This window comes from Peromyscus californicus, unplaced genomic scaffold (assembly GCF_007827085.1).
Source record: "Peromyscus californicus insignis strain IS unplaced genomic scaffold, ASM782708v3 Scaffold_18__1_contigs__length_77618521, whole genome shotgun sequence".
Taxonomy (NCBI): Eukaryota; Metazoa; Chordata; class Mammalia; order Rodentia; family Cricetidae; genus Peromyscus; species Peromyscus californicus.
This window is the reverse complement of record NW_026294480.1, coordinates 25,962,717-25,981,508: the sequence shown is the minus strand read 5'-3', so window position 1 is coordinate 25,981,508 and position 18,792 is coordinate 25,962,717. Positions and strand designations below refer to the sequence as shown.

The 18,792-nt window shown below is 45.4% G+C and overlaps 1 protein-coding gene across 6 annotated transcripts in view; it reads right to left on the bottom strand.

Moving 5' to 3' along the window:
* Pdzd2 (PDZ domain containing 2) overlaps window positions 1–18,792 on the bottom strand; it is a 375,253-nt gene that overhangs the window by 23,625 nt on the left and 332,836 nt on the right. For all 6 annotated transcript variants that reach the window (XM_052743096.1, XM_052743092.1, XM_052743095.1 and 3 more), the window contains 7 exons: window positions 18,005–18,122; window positions 15,599–15,731; window positions 10,651–10,732; window positions 9,173–9,207; window positions 8,070–8,226; window positions 5,611–6,398; window positions 1,466–1,610 (listed from right to left, as the gene is read on the bottom strand). In XM_052743096.1, coding sequence (XP_052599056.1) covers window positions 1,466–1,610; window positions 5,611–6,398; window positions 8,070–8,226; window positions 9,173–9,207; window positions 10,651–10,732; window positions 15,599–15,731; window positions 18,005–18,122 — 1,458 coding nt within the window. The remainder of the gene's footprint in view (window positions 1–1,465; window positions 1,611–5,610; window positions 6,399–8,069; window positions 8,227–9,172; window positions 9,208–10,650; window positions 10,733–15,598; window positions 15,732–18,004; window positions 18,123–18,792) is intronic.

Below are 18,792 nucleotides of genomic sequence, written 5' to 3'. Positions count from 1 at the left end.
TGTCTAGAATAATTCCTTGAGTGGATAGATTTTCTGCATGGTTTCAAATTAGGAGGAGATTGGTTTTGTTGATAAAAGAAAGTAATCTTTTGCTTCTCCAATTTGGAGGGCAATGTAGGATCCCAGGAGAACGTCCGGACAGTTATTCTACAGAACGTGCACTCTTAGGATGTACATGGGCATTGACTGGTCTCAAATGAAGGCTATTTTGAAAGGTGCCATCCTGAACTGCCTCCATGAACCTTCGTCTTCCACAAATGGAACCCCATTTAAGTTAATACGCTTAGCAGTAAAGTCAAATTGCTAATGAAAATTGTCCTTTGAACATTTATTCAATAGCGAGTGATTGTGAACTGAACCTGAAAGATGGAACAGAATCCATGGTAACAGACTCATCACTGACCAAGGGAGGAGGAGCTACTGAGTGCTTCGGGGGTCTGCATTTTTTTCTGTGAGCAGTCAACAGTGTGTAGGTAGAAGATAGGTGTGGTAGTGTGTGCCTGGGATTCATGCACCCAGGACCGACCATGCAGCGCGCTCACAAGTTCCAGGCTAGCACAGGCAATAAAATGAGACTTTGTCTCAAAAAAACGCGTGAGGCGGATATTCTACACTTCCAAATTTTAAATCTGGAGGACATCCCTGAGCTGGTGAGATGGTTCAGTAGATAGAGGCACTGCTGTCTACCTTCAGACCTGAGTTCAATCCCCAGGAGAGAACTGGCTATGGGAAATTGCCCTGTGACCTTGGCATGAGCGCACACACACACACACCTATACACACACACACATACATGTACATATCTACATACACACATACACACACACAAAGTAAATAAAACGTAATAAAAATTTTATGGGACTGCATTGATTGACAAGGGAGCTATCCAATTTTTCTATTACCACAGACCACCAACACTTCAGTGGCTATCAGGCCATTACAGTAATTACCAGCCACTAGAAGTTTCCCCTTCCACTGAGGAAGCAGGGACGTCACTTAATTCAGCTTGACTTAAAAAAAAAAAAAAAAAAAAAAGAATCTCAAGATGTAGGTGGCTGTGATTTCTGCTTCCATGCTGTCAGTCCGTCTCTTATCATGCTTAGGTAGTTTTCCCTACGTTATTATTTATTTACTTCTTACTTTTCCTTGTGGAGGTTTTTACTGCCATTTCTCGGTGCACTTGATCTCATACAAGTAGACTATGGAGATTCTGATGTGGAGGGGAATCCATTCCTAATGTCTCATCTGTGTCCCAAAGTGAAGACCAAACATGGATTCACTCAACGTGGAATGCATATGCAGGGGTGTGTGTGTGGGGCTAGGCACAGTGATCAAGGACAGCGATTCCATGAGGTCAACATCTAAATATTGATTTCCGTCAGCAGTTTTTCTTCCCTCCTCAAAATCATCTTCTTGCAATACTTATCCCTGACTCTCAATGGCACCAACAATAACACAGTCTTACCAGTCTCAGGGTGTGGCTCACACTCTGGTGCAGCTCCCTGCAGGCTCTCTGTGGGGAGTCCAGTGTTTGGGTGGCATGGGGTACGGGCTGGTCCACAGTTGGTGGGGACATATCTGTCCCCCGGGGTGGGATTTCCCCAAAGTTCCTGGCACAATGAGAAGCAGAAGCCACGTTAATAGCTTTCCAGGGTTTCTGCATCCTAAGACAGTAGAGGAAGATCAGTGTGGGAGCGGGCACCTAAGTCAGCATCGTCAGGAGAGGAAGATCAGTGTGGGAGCGGGTACCTAAGTCAGCATCGTCAGGAGAGGATGATCAGTGTGGGAGGGGGCACCTAAGTCAGCATCATCAGGAGAGGGAGATCAGTGTGGGAGCGGGCACCTAAGTCAGCATCATCAGGAGAAGAAGATCAGTATGGGAATGGGTACCTAAGTCAGCATCGTTAGTAGAGGAAGATCAGTGTGGGAGCGGGTACCTAAGTCAGCATCATCAGGAGAGGGAGATCAGTGTGGAAGCAGGCACCTAAGTCAGCATCCTTAGTAGAGGAAGATCAGGCAGGGAGCTGGTAGATCCAGGCTCTGGCTTCTCATCCCTAAGCCTCAGGTTTTTCAACTTCCAAATGGGGATAAAAAGACTTGCCAAATCTCAGAAGTTTTAAAGAAAAGATGGTGAAATGAGAATAGTGATAAAGACAGCAGGTAAGGTTTATATAGGTGGGAGACACCGCCTAACATTGTGTAAGGATAGCCAAGACTGTAAAATCAATTCCTCAGTTTGATGGTGAGGGGGAGGGCAAATCAGGAGAAATGAAACCCGTATGTGATATTCCTAGGTTTCCCTTAGGCCAAGTGTCAATGACTTTATCTTCTTTTCTTCTATGGAATACTCAGCATAAAAACAAATTTAAAACTCACTAAAAAGCCCAATCATATTTACTCGAAATTAATCCACTGAGTTGGTGCATCATAAAGTGTCCCAAAGGTGGTAGGGGGGTGGGGTGGCGTGGGGGGCTGTGAGGTGTAACGTGTCTTTCACAACTCTTATTAAACTCATCTCGTAAGTGTCTAGCTCAGTTTCCGTTTCCTGGTAAGAGAGAAATGAAATGCATGGGCAGCAGAAGAGGGTGGAGTGGGACAGAGCAGGAGTGGGGAGTGCCCCTTACTTATGTGTTTTAAAACAGTTAATTTTAGCTCAACACAAAGATCTAACCAGGACTGAGGACAAGGCTAAGAGTGCTCGCCATGCACACACGAGGACCTGTAAGTCCAGATCCCAGCATCCACGTTGAAATGAGAGGCGGTCCTGCCTGCCACCCCAGCATCGGGTCTGTGGGGTGGGTCACTGGTGCTCACTAGTTGCCACCTTAGCTGAAAATCAGCATGCTCCAGTTTAGTGAAAGGACTCAGTCTCAAGGGAAGAAGACAGGCGGCCACAGAGGGGGAGGACCTGAAGCCCTCCCCTAACCTACATATATGCCCATGGGAGTGAACACCTACACACCTACACACACACACACACACACACACACACACACCACCACCAACAACAACAACAACTACCACATCATGAAGATTTTTTAAAAATGCTGAATAGAAACAATAGAAAACACTAGAAGAGAAGACATTGGCTTCTCATATCTGAGAACGTCTTACAGTGAGTGAGACATTCTACTTTCTTTTTCATAAAGTCAAATTTTAGAACCAAAATTTTTATGAGAAAAACATTTTACATAAAAATATTACCCCAAAGCGCCCTAATCCCCATTTAAAAAAAATTATTTATTTTTGGTTTTTCAAGACAGGGTTTCTCTATGTCACCCTCGCTGTCCTGGAACTTGCTCTACAGACCAGGCTAACTTTGAACTCAGAGTTCTGCCTGCCTATTCTTCCTGGTGCTGGGATTAAAGGGGTTCGCTACCACCCCCCTACCCATTTAAAAGGTTTCATTTATTTTTATGTGTATGAGTGTTTGCCAGATGTATGTCTGTGCATCTCACACCCTTGGAAGCTAGGAGAGGGCATTGGATCCCCTGGGGCTGAAGTTACAGAGGGTTGTAAGCCAACATGCCAGTGCTGGGAACTGAACCTGGGTCCTCTGGAAGAGTATCCAGTGCTCTTAACCATCGAGCCATCTCTCCAGCCCCTCAAAAGTTCTTTCCTTTTCTTTCTTTTTTTTTTTTTTTAAAGATTTATTTATTTAATGTCTATGCATGTACAACGTTATACCAGAGAGGGCATCAGATCCCACTGTAGGTGGTTGGCTGTGAGCCACCATGTGGGTGCTGGGAATTGAACTCAGGACCTCTGGAAGAGCAGCCAGTGCTCTTAACCTCTGAGCCATCGCTCCAGCCCGACTCAAAAGTTCTTACTGCAAATATTTCAAACTTATAAAGTCTCAGGCTGGGATGGCTCAGTGGGTAAAAGCACTTGCCTCCAAGCCTGACGACCTCAGTTTGATCCCTGGGGTCTGCAGAGAGAGAGAGGAGAGAGGACTGAGCCCCTCAAGCTGGCCTTTGACTGCTACACATGCAGCATGGCACATGTGTGATTGAGTGAGAGCAAGAGGGAGATGAGACAGAGAGACAGAATGTGCACACATTAGATACAATTCGAAAGTATACACCCCCTGCTTTGGTGTATATCTGTGTGTTTGTGTTAACCAAGGATCTCATTTGAAGCCCTGTCTAATCAGGACTGCTAGCATGACAGATATGTGATACCATATTTGGCAAGAACTATTTTTAATAGATATGAGTAATTATGAATAAAAATCCTGATCTGGCCTTCTACAGCTGTCTAAAACTTGAGGGTGAGCCAGTGTGTGGGGAGGGATAGGGTGCTGGGGACCGAACCCAGGACGGTGTATCTGCATATGTGCAGGGCCAGCACTGTGCCACAGAGCTATGCCTCCTGCCCAGATGGTATTTTCTAAAAGGAAAGAACATACCCACTAATGGCATGGATCATAAAGCATGTGCTGCTTGGAGGTTAATACAATTTTAAAAAAGTATATGTATATGCTCTACATGTATACCTGCATGCCAGAAGAGGGCACCAGATCCTATTACAGGTGGTTGTGAGCCACCCTGTGGTAGCTGGGAATTGAACTCAGGACCTCTGGAAGAGTAGTTAGTGCTCTTAACTGCTGAGCTGCCTCTCCAGCCCCCGTAAATATAATTTTTGAGGAAAGGAGAAAATGTGAGTGCATAAGGTTAAGAAAAAAAAAGACTTCTAACTCATACAGATTTTACGACTTCGTATTTTCTGGGTCTATTTACATATCCACTTTAAATCACAAATCATCTCAGTTTCTTTGCTCAGAAACTGAACAATTTCTTTTTTCCCTCTTTGCTAGAGAAGAGATATTACTGAAAAAAAATTAAGTGAACAATTAGCTAATAACACACAAGCAATTAGTTATACTAATTAATTTGCATCCACTGTGGTGGATTGTAAGTTTTGAATGGACAGGGCCCTGTTATTTTGTGTGACAGTTTCTCAGTTTCTTTCTTTCTTTCTTTCTTTTTTTTCTTTTTTTGAGACAGGGTCTAGTTACGTAGCCAGAGCTAGCCCCACACTCATCAATTCACCTGCCTCCACCTCCTGAGTGCTAGGATCGCAGGCATGTGCCGCCATGTCTGCCTTCACATGATGTGAAAGGTCTAAGTAGCTCTAATCCCATGCAATCCCTTGTAGGGATCTTGAAAGTAATCAAGGACCCCTCACGACCTCATCAGCTGGATAGAATGACAGTTAACATCCGCTGGTCACACCCATCAGCCAACCAAGACAGAAAGCAACCCCCTGCCTCACAGCCCAGAGAATCAAGGCCCAGGAAGCTTTAATGATTTGTGCCAACCCATCAGTAAAGTCAGCCCCAGGCCCAGGGCTTTACTGCCCCCACTCTACAATGCCTTCCCATCATCACTGCTGGCCCTGTGCCCTGTACGGGAGTGAGCACACCTCTTTGGCCGAGTGATCTCATGACTAATAAACAGCCTGCCACCATAGCAATGGGCACCCGTTAAATGACTGTTGAAAGATAATCCAGCCGTCGCCGCCCTCTCATCCAGTTTACCCTGTGCCTTACAAAGCGCCCTGTAGGCGTTCACACAATATTCACACTTAACAGAAAAGTCAGTCATTTACCTTCTCTGCAGTTCCACTCGGCTGATGATGGTCGGTGACGGCCTCTTTCATGGATGGAACCTGGATTGTCAAGTCCTGACCACACGGTCCGTTGGCTGCTCCACTTGGGGCTTCAACATCAGACCTCTTGTAATGTGGGCTGATCCTGGCCACAGGCTTGTGTCTGGGCACCAGATTTTCATTCTTCTGTGGTGGGGAGGTGGGGTTTTCTGGGCTCCTCGGGCTCTGGGTGTCTACAGGGACTCTGTATTCCAGCTTCGGGGAACTTCTTGACCCTGACAGCTCCTTTCTCCCAGAGACTCCAGGTCCACTCTTGGGGGTTTCTACAGACCCTGGCAGGCTGGCTGCCTTAGGGGGAGTACCCACCATTCCATCAGGGATGCTGTGCTCTAAGTACAGCGAGCTGCCGAGGAGAGGCACGGAGCAGGCCTTGCTGACCAGCGGTTTCTGGGGTCCTTCCTCCTGCTTGCTTGCATCGACGCTCTTGGAAGAGGCTGTCAAGGCTGGCCTCGTGTCAACCTCTAGCAGAGGCCTGCTGGGGTCTGGGAGGACTCCTGGGAGTGAAATGCAGTCCCCCTCACCATCAAAGTCCTCCTCATCACTGGCGTCATTGCTGTCATAGCAGCGTACCCTCCTCTGGCGGAGGAGGGGGTTCCTGAGGACCTGTGGGCTTCCAGGGAGACTGGCTTGCCTGGCCACTGTCACCTGCTTGTGTAAGAGCCCAGAGGGCCTCTGGCTTCCAAGTGTCACAAGGCTGTTGGCCCTGGCTTTCCCTGGCTCCTTGTGAGCTGCAACGGGAGGAGAGAGAAGAGTCAGACAAAAACCAGGTTTCCAGTCTGGCCTGACTTTATAACCTTAAAGAAGTAAATCCTGGTGTTTGCTCTTCCAAGCACACCCGCTCGATCAAAAGTCTGCCTTGTCCAGACACCTCAAACAAACAAACAAACAACAGTCCTGTCACTGTACATACACACTTCTGAATTTACACACACCAGGCACGACCTCTGGTCACTGGACATCCGTGTAAACAACGTGGTTTTCTGTGGTCCAAACAGCAAGGGCGGCCAGCCTACTGCTTCTACTTTTATTCTGCCCCTCCCCCCATTTTTGTACACACAGATATATGTACTGCTACATTTACACACGCATATCTTTGCGTGTGTGCTGGAGAAGTGTGTGTGTTTGAGTGTGAATGCAGGGGAGCAGGCACACGTTTGTATATGGGCAGAGGCTGGAGCCTTGGGTGTAAGTCCTTGCCTTCCATCTCGTTGGAGACAGGGTGTCCTGGTTTTCACCATTGCACATGGCAGGCTGGCTGACCTGAAAAGACCCAAGGATTCTCCTGCCTGCCTCTCATCTCTCTGTACTGGGATTCCAGATGTCTGCCTTTCTGTGGCATCTAGGATCCAAACTTCATCCTTATACTCATTACTCACTGAGCCATCTTCTCATCCTTAAGAACAACAACAAAACCCAACTCCAGGTTATTTAACTTGAATGGCGTGATTTCTAGGGATGAAGAATTTCTAGTTCAGCTTCATCTTATCTCCCCAGTTGTTGAGGGTCTGGCTGAAATGCTGAGAACTCCTCTCTACCAGGTAACAGGGATGACATGTCCCTCACATCTGTGTTCTCATCACCCAAGGTCCCTCCCTACCTAGAGCAAAAGAGCGTGATCCACAGCCCAAGCTGTCTACTTGTCAAGGTAAAGGGCATCTTTGAGGCACAGCATGCATGTGACTGCAAATCTTCCTTTTCTTTTTTTTTTTTTTCAAGACAGGGTTTCTCTGTGTAGCTTTGCGCATTTCCTGGAACTCACTCTGTAGCCCAGACTGGCCTCAAACTCACAGAGATCCGCCTGCCTCTGCCTCCGGAGTGCTGGGATTAAAGGCGTGCGCCACCACTGCCCGGCTTGACTGCAAATCTTTGGTATGCTTTATGTCCACACGACAGTGCAAAGTACAGGCTTGCTATTTGCACACCCAACTGCGGCTCCCGTGAGTCACAGCTGCCATTGTCTGCCTCGCTGAAGCGCAAACATTCCAAATGAAAAGGGAAGCCTTGACAGAAGAAGCGCTCAATGCAGTTCGAGGAGGATCTCATTGAGTAGAAGAGACCTTTTGCTAACAGTGGCTCTCACAGTCCCACATCTCTAACTTACTGTTTTCTAAAAAGAATTAAATTTAGAGCCAAGGGAGGGACCACCTTCACCTCTGGTACTAGAACGTGTGTGAAACACTCTGGTCACCACTGCTGACAGCAGATGCAGCCTCTACTCAGCCAGGTGCATGGTTTCCAGAGCTCTCTCTCTCTCTCTCTCTCTCTCTCTCTCTCTCTCTCTCTCTCTCTCTCTCTCTCTCTCCTTGCTGTCCTGGGCAAGGCCTCCAGCAGGGACGGGGAAACTAGCAACTGCTTACTGCTCTACTGAGTCCAGGGTCCCCCAGAGCCCTCCTGCTCACCAGAGGGTCCGGGAAGCAGGCTGCCATCATCAGAGGTGCTACAGCCGCTCCCGGGATGGTCCTCATCCTCAGAGCCAGCCACCACGAAGTCTGACAAGGAGCCCTGCCCATCGTGGGTGAAGTACTGGGAGAGCTCGGATTCAGAGAGGAGTGAGTCCTGTTGGAAAAAGAACATGCTGGAGTCTAGGGAGATACACCAGAGCCCGAGTATGGCAGCGCTAATGACTGCCCATCTTTTCAGGGGCACTTTGTTCTAATCCCTGATCACTGGGAACAGCTGTGATAGTAACCGCCCAGCTCCATTATTGTAGTGTGGGTAAAGCAACAATCAATACATCAAAACACGGGCAGATACTGTTTTTAGATGGAGGGGGCATTTTTTAGCCATGATCAGAAAAACCACAATAGTAGGGTTTTTTAAAAAAATTATTTACTCATTTATTTTTATTTTATGTGCATTGGTGTTTTGCTTGCACGTATGTCTGTGTGAGGGTCTCGGATCCCCTGGAACGGGAGTGATATACAGCTGTGGGCTGCCATGTGGGTCCTGGGAATTGAACCCAGGTCCTCTGGTAGAGCAGTCAGTGCTCTTTACTGCTGAGCCATCTTTCCAAACCCCACAATAGCAGTTTATCAATCATCTTAGCAAAACCAAAACCAAACCAGTGTGAGAAGGGATAGGAAAAGAGTGAAGAACTAAGCTATGCGGCCCAGCTAACTGAGGAAATACCTGGTGGTGGCCTGGGCTGGGGTGGGGTGCGGTGGGGTGGCGTGGGGGGCTGCCCAGTGTGAATCCTGACCCACTGGAACTGAGGAATGCCCCAGAGCGTCCTGACAGCTGCAGGCTCTCCCCAACCCAGGCGATCTTTATTTCGTAGGGAACAGTTGGAAAGGTCCGTGACTTTTACTTTTCTGCTCTGCTCTTTTCTTGGATGAATACTTACGAAGAGAAACACACCTGGTTTCTCAGATGGGTGTCATTGCCACTTCTTTGTATAAAAGTGGCCAAAAGATTCATTTGCAGAAATAAGTGCTAGGATCTGGGACTTGACTGAGAAGCCTCTAAAAATTGGTTTGTGGTCCCTGAGTGCATTTTGACTCACCTTTTTGGCAAGAGATGGACTCTTCAAGGGAGTACCTGTGTGGGAGGGATTCACAAAACCATTAGTCTGATGAACCTCAAGTCACAAGCAGGCTCAAAAAAAGGAGAAACCAGGCATATTCAACAAAACTGTCCTTTGCCTGGGTGTCACTAATGTGTGACATGCATAGGTAGATGCATGTATGCAGCCTACCTGGGTAGCTACCCTCTCATCTTGTCTACCTGGGTACCTGTCTACCCTCTCCCGCCCCACCTCCCTCCCTCCCAACCTCCCTCCCTCAAGACTATGCTCACGCTGAAGGACCCTGGGTATGACTCCTCCTCCGTGATACCACCGAGTGTCTTATCTGGCTCATACCTCAATGTCTGTGCACACAGGACAGTTTAATGGTGAGTGGGTCTTTGTATTTCCCCTTTTCCACTACTCAACAGCCCACTGAGTCTTGCCTGCACACCACACCTGCTATCTGCTAAGTACTCAGTGACGTTTGGTGAACAGCCAGAAGGATGAATGAACCACTGAGCCCCATCCAGGAAACCCCTAAAAGAACTAAGGAAGTGGCTGAATGTCGATCTTACTTTTTAGCTGCAGGGTGAAGAGCTGAGCCTGTAGACTTTAAATTACATGTCACAGGCAAAAGAGATTTAGGGCATGAGAATTCCGGCTTAAAAAAAAAAAAGATCTTTGCTGACTGACTGTTCAAGTAGAAATGTTGGGATAAGAGAACCCAGCGTTCGGGCTGAATAAAGAGCCTATTATGGCTTCGTCCACTTTAAATATATTAATTATGGATGCAAATCATCAGGGATTTCACGGTTGTCCCAAATCCCGTTTCTTTTCCTTTGACATCCAGTAACTCATATCTCCGAGTCCCTCTTTTTCCAGGGGATCAATCTGAATGTCAGAGAAGTCTCTAGCCAAATGGGCAATGTCTGTAGAGTTCCTCCTGGGTCTCCCACACTAAGGAAACTGTTTTAAAACTTGATATAATGCTTTAAGTTAATAAGAAATGCCGAGGACAATCGCAGCCCTTTCCTGACTGAAAATTTCCAGAGAACAAGAAAAACTCAAGAGTTTGGCTGCCTCCCGTAGCAAACTGGAGGCAGTTTGTATTGAAACTTTTAAATCCATATAAAGCATGGATTAAATCCATATAAAGAGACCTCAGCATTTGGGTGGATAATACTCTGTACACCAAATTACTCACATTTTGGTGTCAACTCTCCTCTACCTGTTAACTTCCTTCTTCAAATTCTATGAAAGTCATAAAAGCAGCATGCATGATTAAGCCTTTAATGAGACACATTAAATAACTGCAGAAATCAAAAGAAGGACCCAAGAGAAAGCGCAGACTCTGACAGCAACTGCCGCCAGCCCTAGTAATTACAGAGAATCCTAGGTGATGGCGTGCGGAGTTCCCGAGAGAGAATTTGGAGAACCTCTTCTCAGTGGTGAATGAGACTGTGGCACTACCATACCTAAGCCGGGCGAGGAGTTGGCTTCTTTGCTCTCCTGGTAAGTGCTGCGTGCTATCACTTCATCCATTTCCTGCTCGGAAACCTGGTTTTCAGCAGAAAGCACAAATTAGATGTTTTTATGTATTTATTTTCCTCCCAATAAAAGTAGCTAGGACCAGAAGAGGGTCAGAGACTGGGAACGCCTTAGAAGCAGTAACTCGGAGCACGTAAGTCCAGCTGGTTGGTGGGCTGCTTGAAACAGTGTTTACGCAAGACCACCAACTGGTCCCGAGTTGCACATATATGCTATGATTACCAAATTAGCTGCATCCGTCCCTCTCTAGAACACTTAGCTCTCACCCTTCTTAAAGAACTTAAGGTCAGGCCAGTGACATGGCTCAGCAGGTAAAGGGGCCTGTCGCCAAGGCTGATGACCAGAGTTCAATCCCCAGGCACCTCGTGATGGAAGATAACGGACTCCTGACTTCTCCACGGTACCTTGGTATACACATGCCCACACCCAGACACACATGCGCACATAGACACAAAATAAACAAATGCAATTGAAAGATTAACAACAGACATAGGAAAAATCTTGGGGTGGCAAGATGGCTTTGTAGGTAAAGGTGCCTGCCACAGGCCTAAGAGAATGGGTTCAAGTCTTGGGACCAGCGTGGTGGAAGAAGAGAATCTACTACTACAGGTTGGCCTGTGATCTCCACACGTGTGCCCTGGCATGTATACATACACACCTACACCAAAATAAAAATGTAAATTAAAAAGCTTGTTCTAACAAAAACCTATAAAATAGGCAAGAACAGCATAAGACTACTGTACTGTTTGTCCAAATTCACCGTTTTTTTAAAAATTTACTCATTTTACGCATATGGATGCTTTGCCTGCATGTGTGTATGTACATCATGTGCGTGCCTAATGCCCTCAAATCAGAAGAGAGCATCGGATCCCCTAGAACTGGAGCTACAGATAGTTCTGTGCATGCATGGAAAACCAAACCTGGGTCCTCTGTGAGGGCAACTAATGCTCCTAACCACTGAGCCATCTCTCCAGTCTCCTAAATTCGTTAACTTTTAACACCTCACCACATTCACAGTATTCCTTTTCTTGTTGCTAAATCATCTGCAAGTCGCAGATGCGATGATCTTTTGCTTGTAAGTTATGTCATTACAAATCTGATAACAAAGCTGCTCCATCGAATCACCGTGGGGCTTCTGACTGAGCAGGAAAGACAGACCGATGGTGTAGCTTACATGCCATAGGCCAGCTTTGGCTGTCACTCTAACCTCATGCCTCTGAAGTCCCACTCAAGGGTATCTATAGGCTGTAATGAGCTCCCCGAGTGTGATGCCAGTCTGTGCAGAGGCGAGGACTTTCCTCCCAGCTTCCTCCTGCACTAAATGTTCACAGTTAACGTAAAGGATTTACAGTCTGGTGCCACGTCACGTCACTGAACTGGTTTTAGACTTGCTGCATCCCGGTTTCTCTGCTTTATAGGAAGATTGACTCTGGCCATCCAGGACCCAGCTGCCATGTGTCTCCAGCTGTTTTTTTCCTCGGAGACAAGGTCTCACTATGTAGCTCTGGATGTCCTGGAACTCACTCTGTAGACCAGGCTGGCCCTGAACTCACAGAGATCCACCTGCCTTTTGCTTCCCAAGTTCTTCTGCCTTCTAAAATCTGAACCTGTCCCGAGTCTCTGGTCTTTCAAGATCCTAGTGTCTGGATGGAGCCCAGAAACATCGAGGGGTTCTATTGGGATCTGTCTCACAGTTGCCTCACTCTTAGCTTCAGACTCTGTGTTGTCTGTTTATTCAGAAAGGCTACAGAAACAGTTCCCCGTCGGTCACTCAGGGGGCCACGCACCCCACAACAGGATTTGGTGGCTTTCACCTTAGTTATGATGGGATGCTTTTACATGGCTGGTGGGAATCTGAAATCAGGTCCTTGTGATTGTACAGTAGGCATCTGACCCATTGAGTCATTTCCTGGGTTCCTAATCATTATCCTCAACTGTCACTTCATGGGAAATTTGATATATAAAGCTTGATATATATCAAACTATGATCCTATTTCCAAAGATAATTAATACACTCAGTTTCTGTTTCAAAGGTAAGAATGTTTTAAACATAGGATGGCAATTTTGTATACTAAAATAATATTTAACATAAATCCTATTTGGATAAGAATGTGGATTTGTCTTAATAAATAAATACAGGGTTTCCCCTAATAGATGAGTCACAATCACACCATGGCCTTTATGTAATACTTCAGAGTGGGGCTCAGAGGAAGTAAAATAACACACTTATGTACGTGGGCTGGCACATGCACACACTCTTCCACAAAGCAAAATATAACAGTTCCAATGAGCCAGGGAAAATGTCAGCATCAATGATGGTGTTTTTCTTGAAAATAGAGTTTCAATGTTTGTAACTGTTTTTCTAAGTGGGAGAAAAGCCGATTTCTGTTACTTCTTCCCCTCAACCTTTCTTGCTACCCAACATAAGCGGGAAGCTGCTCTCCTAACAAGTTCAAATCTTTGCTGTCTCGACCTGGAGGGTTTGAATAGCCCCGCTGGGCAGCCACTGCTCCACACATCCTGAGACACAGGAGAGGAGAAAGTGCTGTGCTGTTTCTTCGGGAACCACACAAAAACTAAGGCGGCGCATATATTCTGTATCAAAACGTCCTCCTGGCAACGAGTGCTGAATTAGTGGTACAAAAATACATTAAATCTAAGATGGAATCTTGACCAGAAGAAAAATATAGTATCATGTGACAGCCAAGAACATCATGTATACCTAGGAAGAAACATGAAAACCGGTCCAGTACTCAAGTGTGGTTTTGCTGGACACATCTCCAGCATATCCCAGGCCGTTGTACTGTGGCTGGGAAAACAAACCCATTTGTGTATTCAGTGGGGGCCTCAGACCACCCATCCATATGGATGATTAGGCTTTGCACTGAAATAGTGTTTTGATATGGGTCGTGTTGGCAGAATGGCTTTTGGACTGAGATGAAGCAGATTCTGAGCAAATCACCACCTACGTGACGCTGGGAGCCAGGTAGGCCTTGGCCATCGGCTTCTAATGTGATGGGTGGGGGCGTTAGGTCAACTACAGCATGCTGGGCAGTGTCCTGCGTGAAAAGAGATGATGAGAATGTTGGAGTCTAAGTGAAGGAAGGGCTGGGAGCTGCTCTCGCTTGCTGGACTCACAAAGCAAAATGATGTTAAACGTGACCCAGAGAGAACCTCGGGGACAGTAGCAGAAAGATGTTTACAAAGTAGAACAGATTCTAAATCAAAATCTTGAAAAGTATATATTTTAGGAAAGACATCTCTGAGAATGCATGTAGATCAAACAATCTGGAAAAAGAACTAAAACCAATCAACCACCACCAACAAAAACTAGTGCAGTTGTCTTTGAGTCGTTCTAAAGGGATCTCTGTCCCAGTGTCAACACTGCGTTCACATTCCCAGACCAAGACGTGGAGTTTCAGCTTGTCAGCACTTATATGCAAGGGGCGGGACCAATACTACAAACGAACATCACTCAGTGTTTAAAATGATGTCATTGTGAAGATGCGATGCAGAGCGGTGATGGCGCACGCCTTTAATCCCAGTGCTCGGGAGGCAGAGGCAGGCGGGTCTCTGTGAGTTCGAGGCCAGCTTGGTCTACAGCGAGTTCCAGGACAGCTAGGGCTACACAGAGAAACTTTGTCTCGAAAAAGCGACAACAGAAAAAGGAGGAGGAGGAGGAGGAGGAGGAAGAAGAGGAGGAAGAGAAGGAGAAGGACGAGGAGGAGGAACAGCAGCAGCTATGACTTTCATTGGCATAAAATGGCATAAAAGTCTAACATGAACAGGAGCCTGGGCCACTCATACTAATAATAAAATGGCACCACATTTAATGTGCTGCATATCAGGAAAAGCTATTGTTTTGAGCCTTTTGAGTTTAAATACAATCTGGTCATGATTTTTGGAAACTAAATTTTTTTACATTGAGTAATATAGTCTGCAAATACTATTTTATACGGCAGGTTGAATTGAACTTGGTGAAGTATCTGTGGTTTACTTAAAACATTTGAAAGCAACTGTACAGAAGAGAGATGACCAAACAGTCTCTACGGGTCAAAAGTTGAAAAAGTGATTTCTTTTTTCTTTTTCTTTTTTTAACTTTGTGAGCTCTTAGATCTTAATGACAGAAGCATCTGTTCAGATCGGGGGGGGGGGGCATCCCTTTAAAATAGTTCCGTTCTTTCATCTGTCTTAACATTATCATACCTTAACTCAACAGCTGTCTTTTGGGGTCATGGGTGACTGTAAAGTCGGACATAAGTTATTGACTGCCACTCACAAACACAAATATGCTCCCAAATGGGTGTAATTTGTAAAGTCTTCCTAAGACTCCACGGACTTCAGGCTAAGAGCCCCTCCTCAGGAGACTACAATCTCATCCATCTGTGTAGCTCTGGGATGCTGCCATCGCCTTCTCCCCCGTGGTAGCTCAATGAGCCATTAGGTAATGAATTTCACATTATGGCAATTGCTTTATTCATGGAACCATCTCCACCCCTAAGATTTCCTATCTCAAATCTCAGAGGGTCACAGAGATGATCTAGTCTGGCATGTTCAGATTTCTTGATGTAGGTATTAAGTATCTTACCAGCAGCCAACCAGCCATGGGGGTTACTCAGAGTCCTCCTTTCCATGAGATCAGATTGTAAATTCACCAAATAACCTTGACAACATTTTCCAACACAATTTTCTAGAGTGAAGATGAAGTCTGTCGCCAAGATTCACTTCCTGTGTACATCAGTCACTGACTGACACACAACCCCGGCTGGGGGAACTCTCTCACTGAAGCAGACAGACTCAGGTGTGAATGCTGTCATTGGCTGAACAAGCAGCCAAACCACTGTCCCATACTCAAAGCAGGGTCAAATCCCTCACCTTTGGATTAGGGTGTCGGCCGATGACCAGGCGAACAGGTCCTGGTGGGCATTTACTCAAGATGGCGTGTACTTTGCTTAAGGCTGCATGGCGCACATTCACAGAGTTCACTTCCAGGATTTGGTCGCCCCGGCTAGAGTGGAAGACACAATAACACATTGTGGCAACAGTCAGAATTTTAAAAGCTAAAACAGCTTTCTTTCAGGAAGGGGTTTAGAATATGAAATCTTTTCTGAATACTTCAAAAGAAGCATAATGGTATAAAGCAATACATTCATATAAACATCATTTTTTTTTTTTTGGTTGGTTTTTTGAGACAGGGTTTCTCTGTGTAGCTTTGCGCCTTTCCTGGAACTCACTTGGTAGCCCAGGCTGGCCTCGAACTCACAGAGATCCGCCTGGCTCTGCCTCCTGAGTGCTGGGATTAAAGGCGTGCGCCACCACCGCCCGGCATAAACATCATATTTTAAATTGGCCAAGGTCACTATCAGAAATATTAAGCTTAAGTAAAACTGATAAAAAGACAACAGTGAAGGGAACCACTTATTGAGCACCTACTGTATGTGAGGTCCTACACCAAGTAGTTTATATAATACCACTTCAGATAGGTTTGAGTATTCCTTTCAAATAGGAGACTCACAGAAAGAACCCAGATACGGCACACTCGGGTTATCTCAGGTCTGTGTGATTATCATGCAATAGCCTCTTGACCACCACCACCTTCAGATTTCTCTCTACCATCTTGAAATGATTTTTGTAATATAGTCAAAGGAGGAAACATCTGAAGCTCCAAGGTTACCTAAGAATTTGTAAAAATATTTCAAATTTGAACAAATGAGAAATTTAGGACAAGTTGCCTATTTTGACTTGAAATTATCGGTAGAGGGCTCAGCAGGAGAGAACAAAGACCCTTTACACGGGGTTTGAGGAATGTTCATTTGGCTCGCCCCAGGCATATGGAACTGTTCAAGAAAGAAACATCAACTTGGGATGTCATTAAAGGATTTTTTTTCCTTGGGTTCTAAAAGTATATTTTCTTTAATGTACTTTGGATGATTTGCTAAGTTTTTTTTTCATATGGAAATCCACTCTGATGATTAACGAAAAATGTAATATAATCTATTAACACAGCCTCCAGAATGGCAACCAATGAATGTTGTTTTGATAATTCTTCAACTGCCAAAGGACTTAGACGCTTATGGGGAGAAAGGTGATACTGTTTGGACAGAGTGCTTTGTGTAACATGTGCACATTTTTGTGATATTTAGGTGGGCACTAACCACTGCAATTACTGTATAAAAGAATATTAAGATTTCCTGTGTATACAGAACGCTGATTATACAACTCAACTGTCTGAGTGAAGAAATCTGATGGTCCAGTTTTAGACAACAGACAGTGACTTCAGTCATCATCACTCAAACGGCAATGAAAACTCTTGAAAAAGTTCACAAACTAATACCAGGACCTCCCACGTGCACGTGATTTCAGGGCTCTTTTGCATCCAGTCGTAGACGTAGTTCCAGGTTATAGGATGAAGTTTGCATGAGTGAATACCAAGTGAAAGAGTATATTGAAATAGCCACAGATAATCTGCGTAGAGTTCTATTTTGTCAAAACTCTAACACTGGACTTCCGAGTTCAAATACAACAAAGCAGGTAGGCAGGCTGTTTTCACTTTGTTGTCTGTGGCTGTGATAAAATACCACGACAAAGGCAACCCATGACTTATGTAGCTCACAACTCCAGTGTACTCCATCACTGTGGGGAAGTCAAGGCACAGGGACTTGAAGCTTCTAGTCGTATCGACAGTTGAGAGCACACACTTGGTTTCCTTTCTCCACTCTTCTACAATTCAGAATCCCTTTCCTAGAGAATGGTACGCCGCCCTTAGTGGGCAGCCTTCCCACCACAATTAACGTAAGATACAACAATCCCCCGAAGACATGCCCGCAGGCCAACCTGGTCTAGACAATCTCTCTGTGAGACTCTCAGGTGATTCTAGAGTGTGTCAAGTTAACCGTTAAAACCACCACAGAAACCAAGATTCAAAGTCCAAAATTCAACCAAATTTGATTCATATGAGCTTTTTTTCCATCTTTGAGATGTTATTAACTTTAGTCTTGGCTATATTATTAGAAAGAATGTCAAAGATGTCGAATTCCACAGAAAAAGTTAAGTAGACCAGATGGGCACAGTGGTGCATATCCATAATCACAGCATTAGGGAGGTAGAGGCAGGGGGATCACAAGATGAAGGTCATCCTTGGCTATATAGTTAAGTTCAAAGCCAGCCTGGGCTGTATGTCTTCCTCTGTCCCTGTCTGTGTCTGTCTAAGCAAATATTAATGCACGCCATCACAACTGGTGTGGTCTTCCACACCAGTACAATGCCAGAGATGTAACTGACCTCAGGTTGCTCTCCATCTTGGCCACTGATCCAGGGGCCAGGCTGTGAATGTAGATACCCGGAGGGCTGTTTTCCAAGGCCAAGCAGCAGGCACCAATGCCTAATCCAACTCTTGGCTCTGGGAGAGGCATGGCACAAAGACGACAGGAGCAAACGTTACACGGGAACCAGAAAACGTGTGCGTGCGATTCACGCAGTGTTAACAGACAACAGACACGAGCTTTTAGTTTGGTCCAGACACAGAGTGTCAGTCCTGCTTCTCAAGTTATCTCACGTTCTCTCTGCTTAGTCTGAGGAACTTCCTCAGCTCTGCTCTGGAACTGGCTGGAGAATGACTGATATTTCCATCCTGAATATAAAATCTTTCAGATTTGTTTGACTTTCAACTAATTTCTTGCTTATTTATAATTGTGGATTTTTTTTTTTTTACAGTAAATACTAGAGGGAGATGGGAGAAATGAGAAAAAGCAGTAGGATTTGCTGAGAACCTGTGATTTGTAGTTACTAATGTTGACTTATTTTTTACTTTCTTTACCATTTTAGAAGGCTAGACTTACGGGGGCTGGAGAGATGACTCAGCAGTTAAGAGCACTGGCTGCCCTTCCAGAGGTTCTGAGCTCAATTCCCAGCACCCTCATGGTGGCTCACGACCATCTATAGTAGGATCTGATGCCCTCTTCTGGCATAAATGTGTGCATGCAGGTAGATCACTCATATACATAAAAAAATAAATAAATAAAAAAGACTAGATTTAAACTACTCATTTTAACACAAGTCCCTGACACATG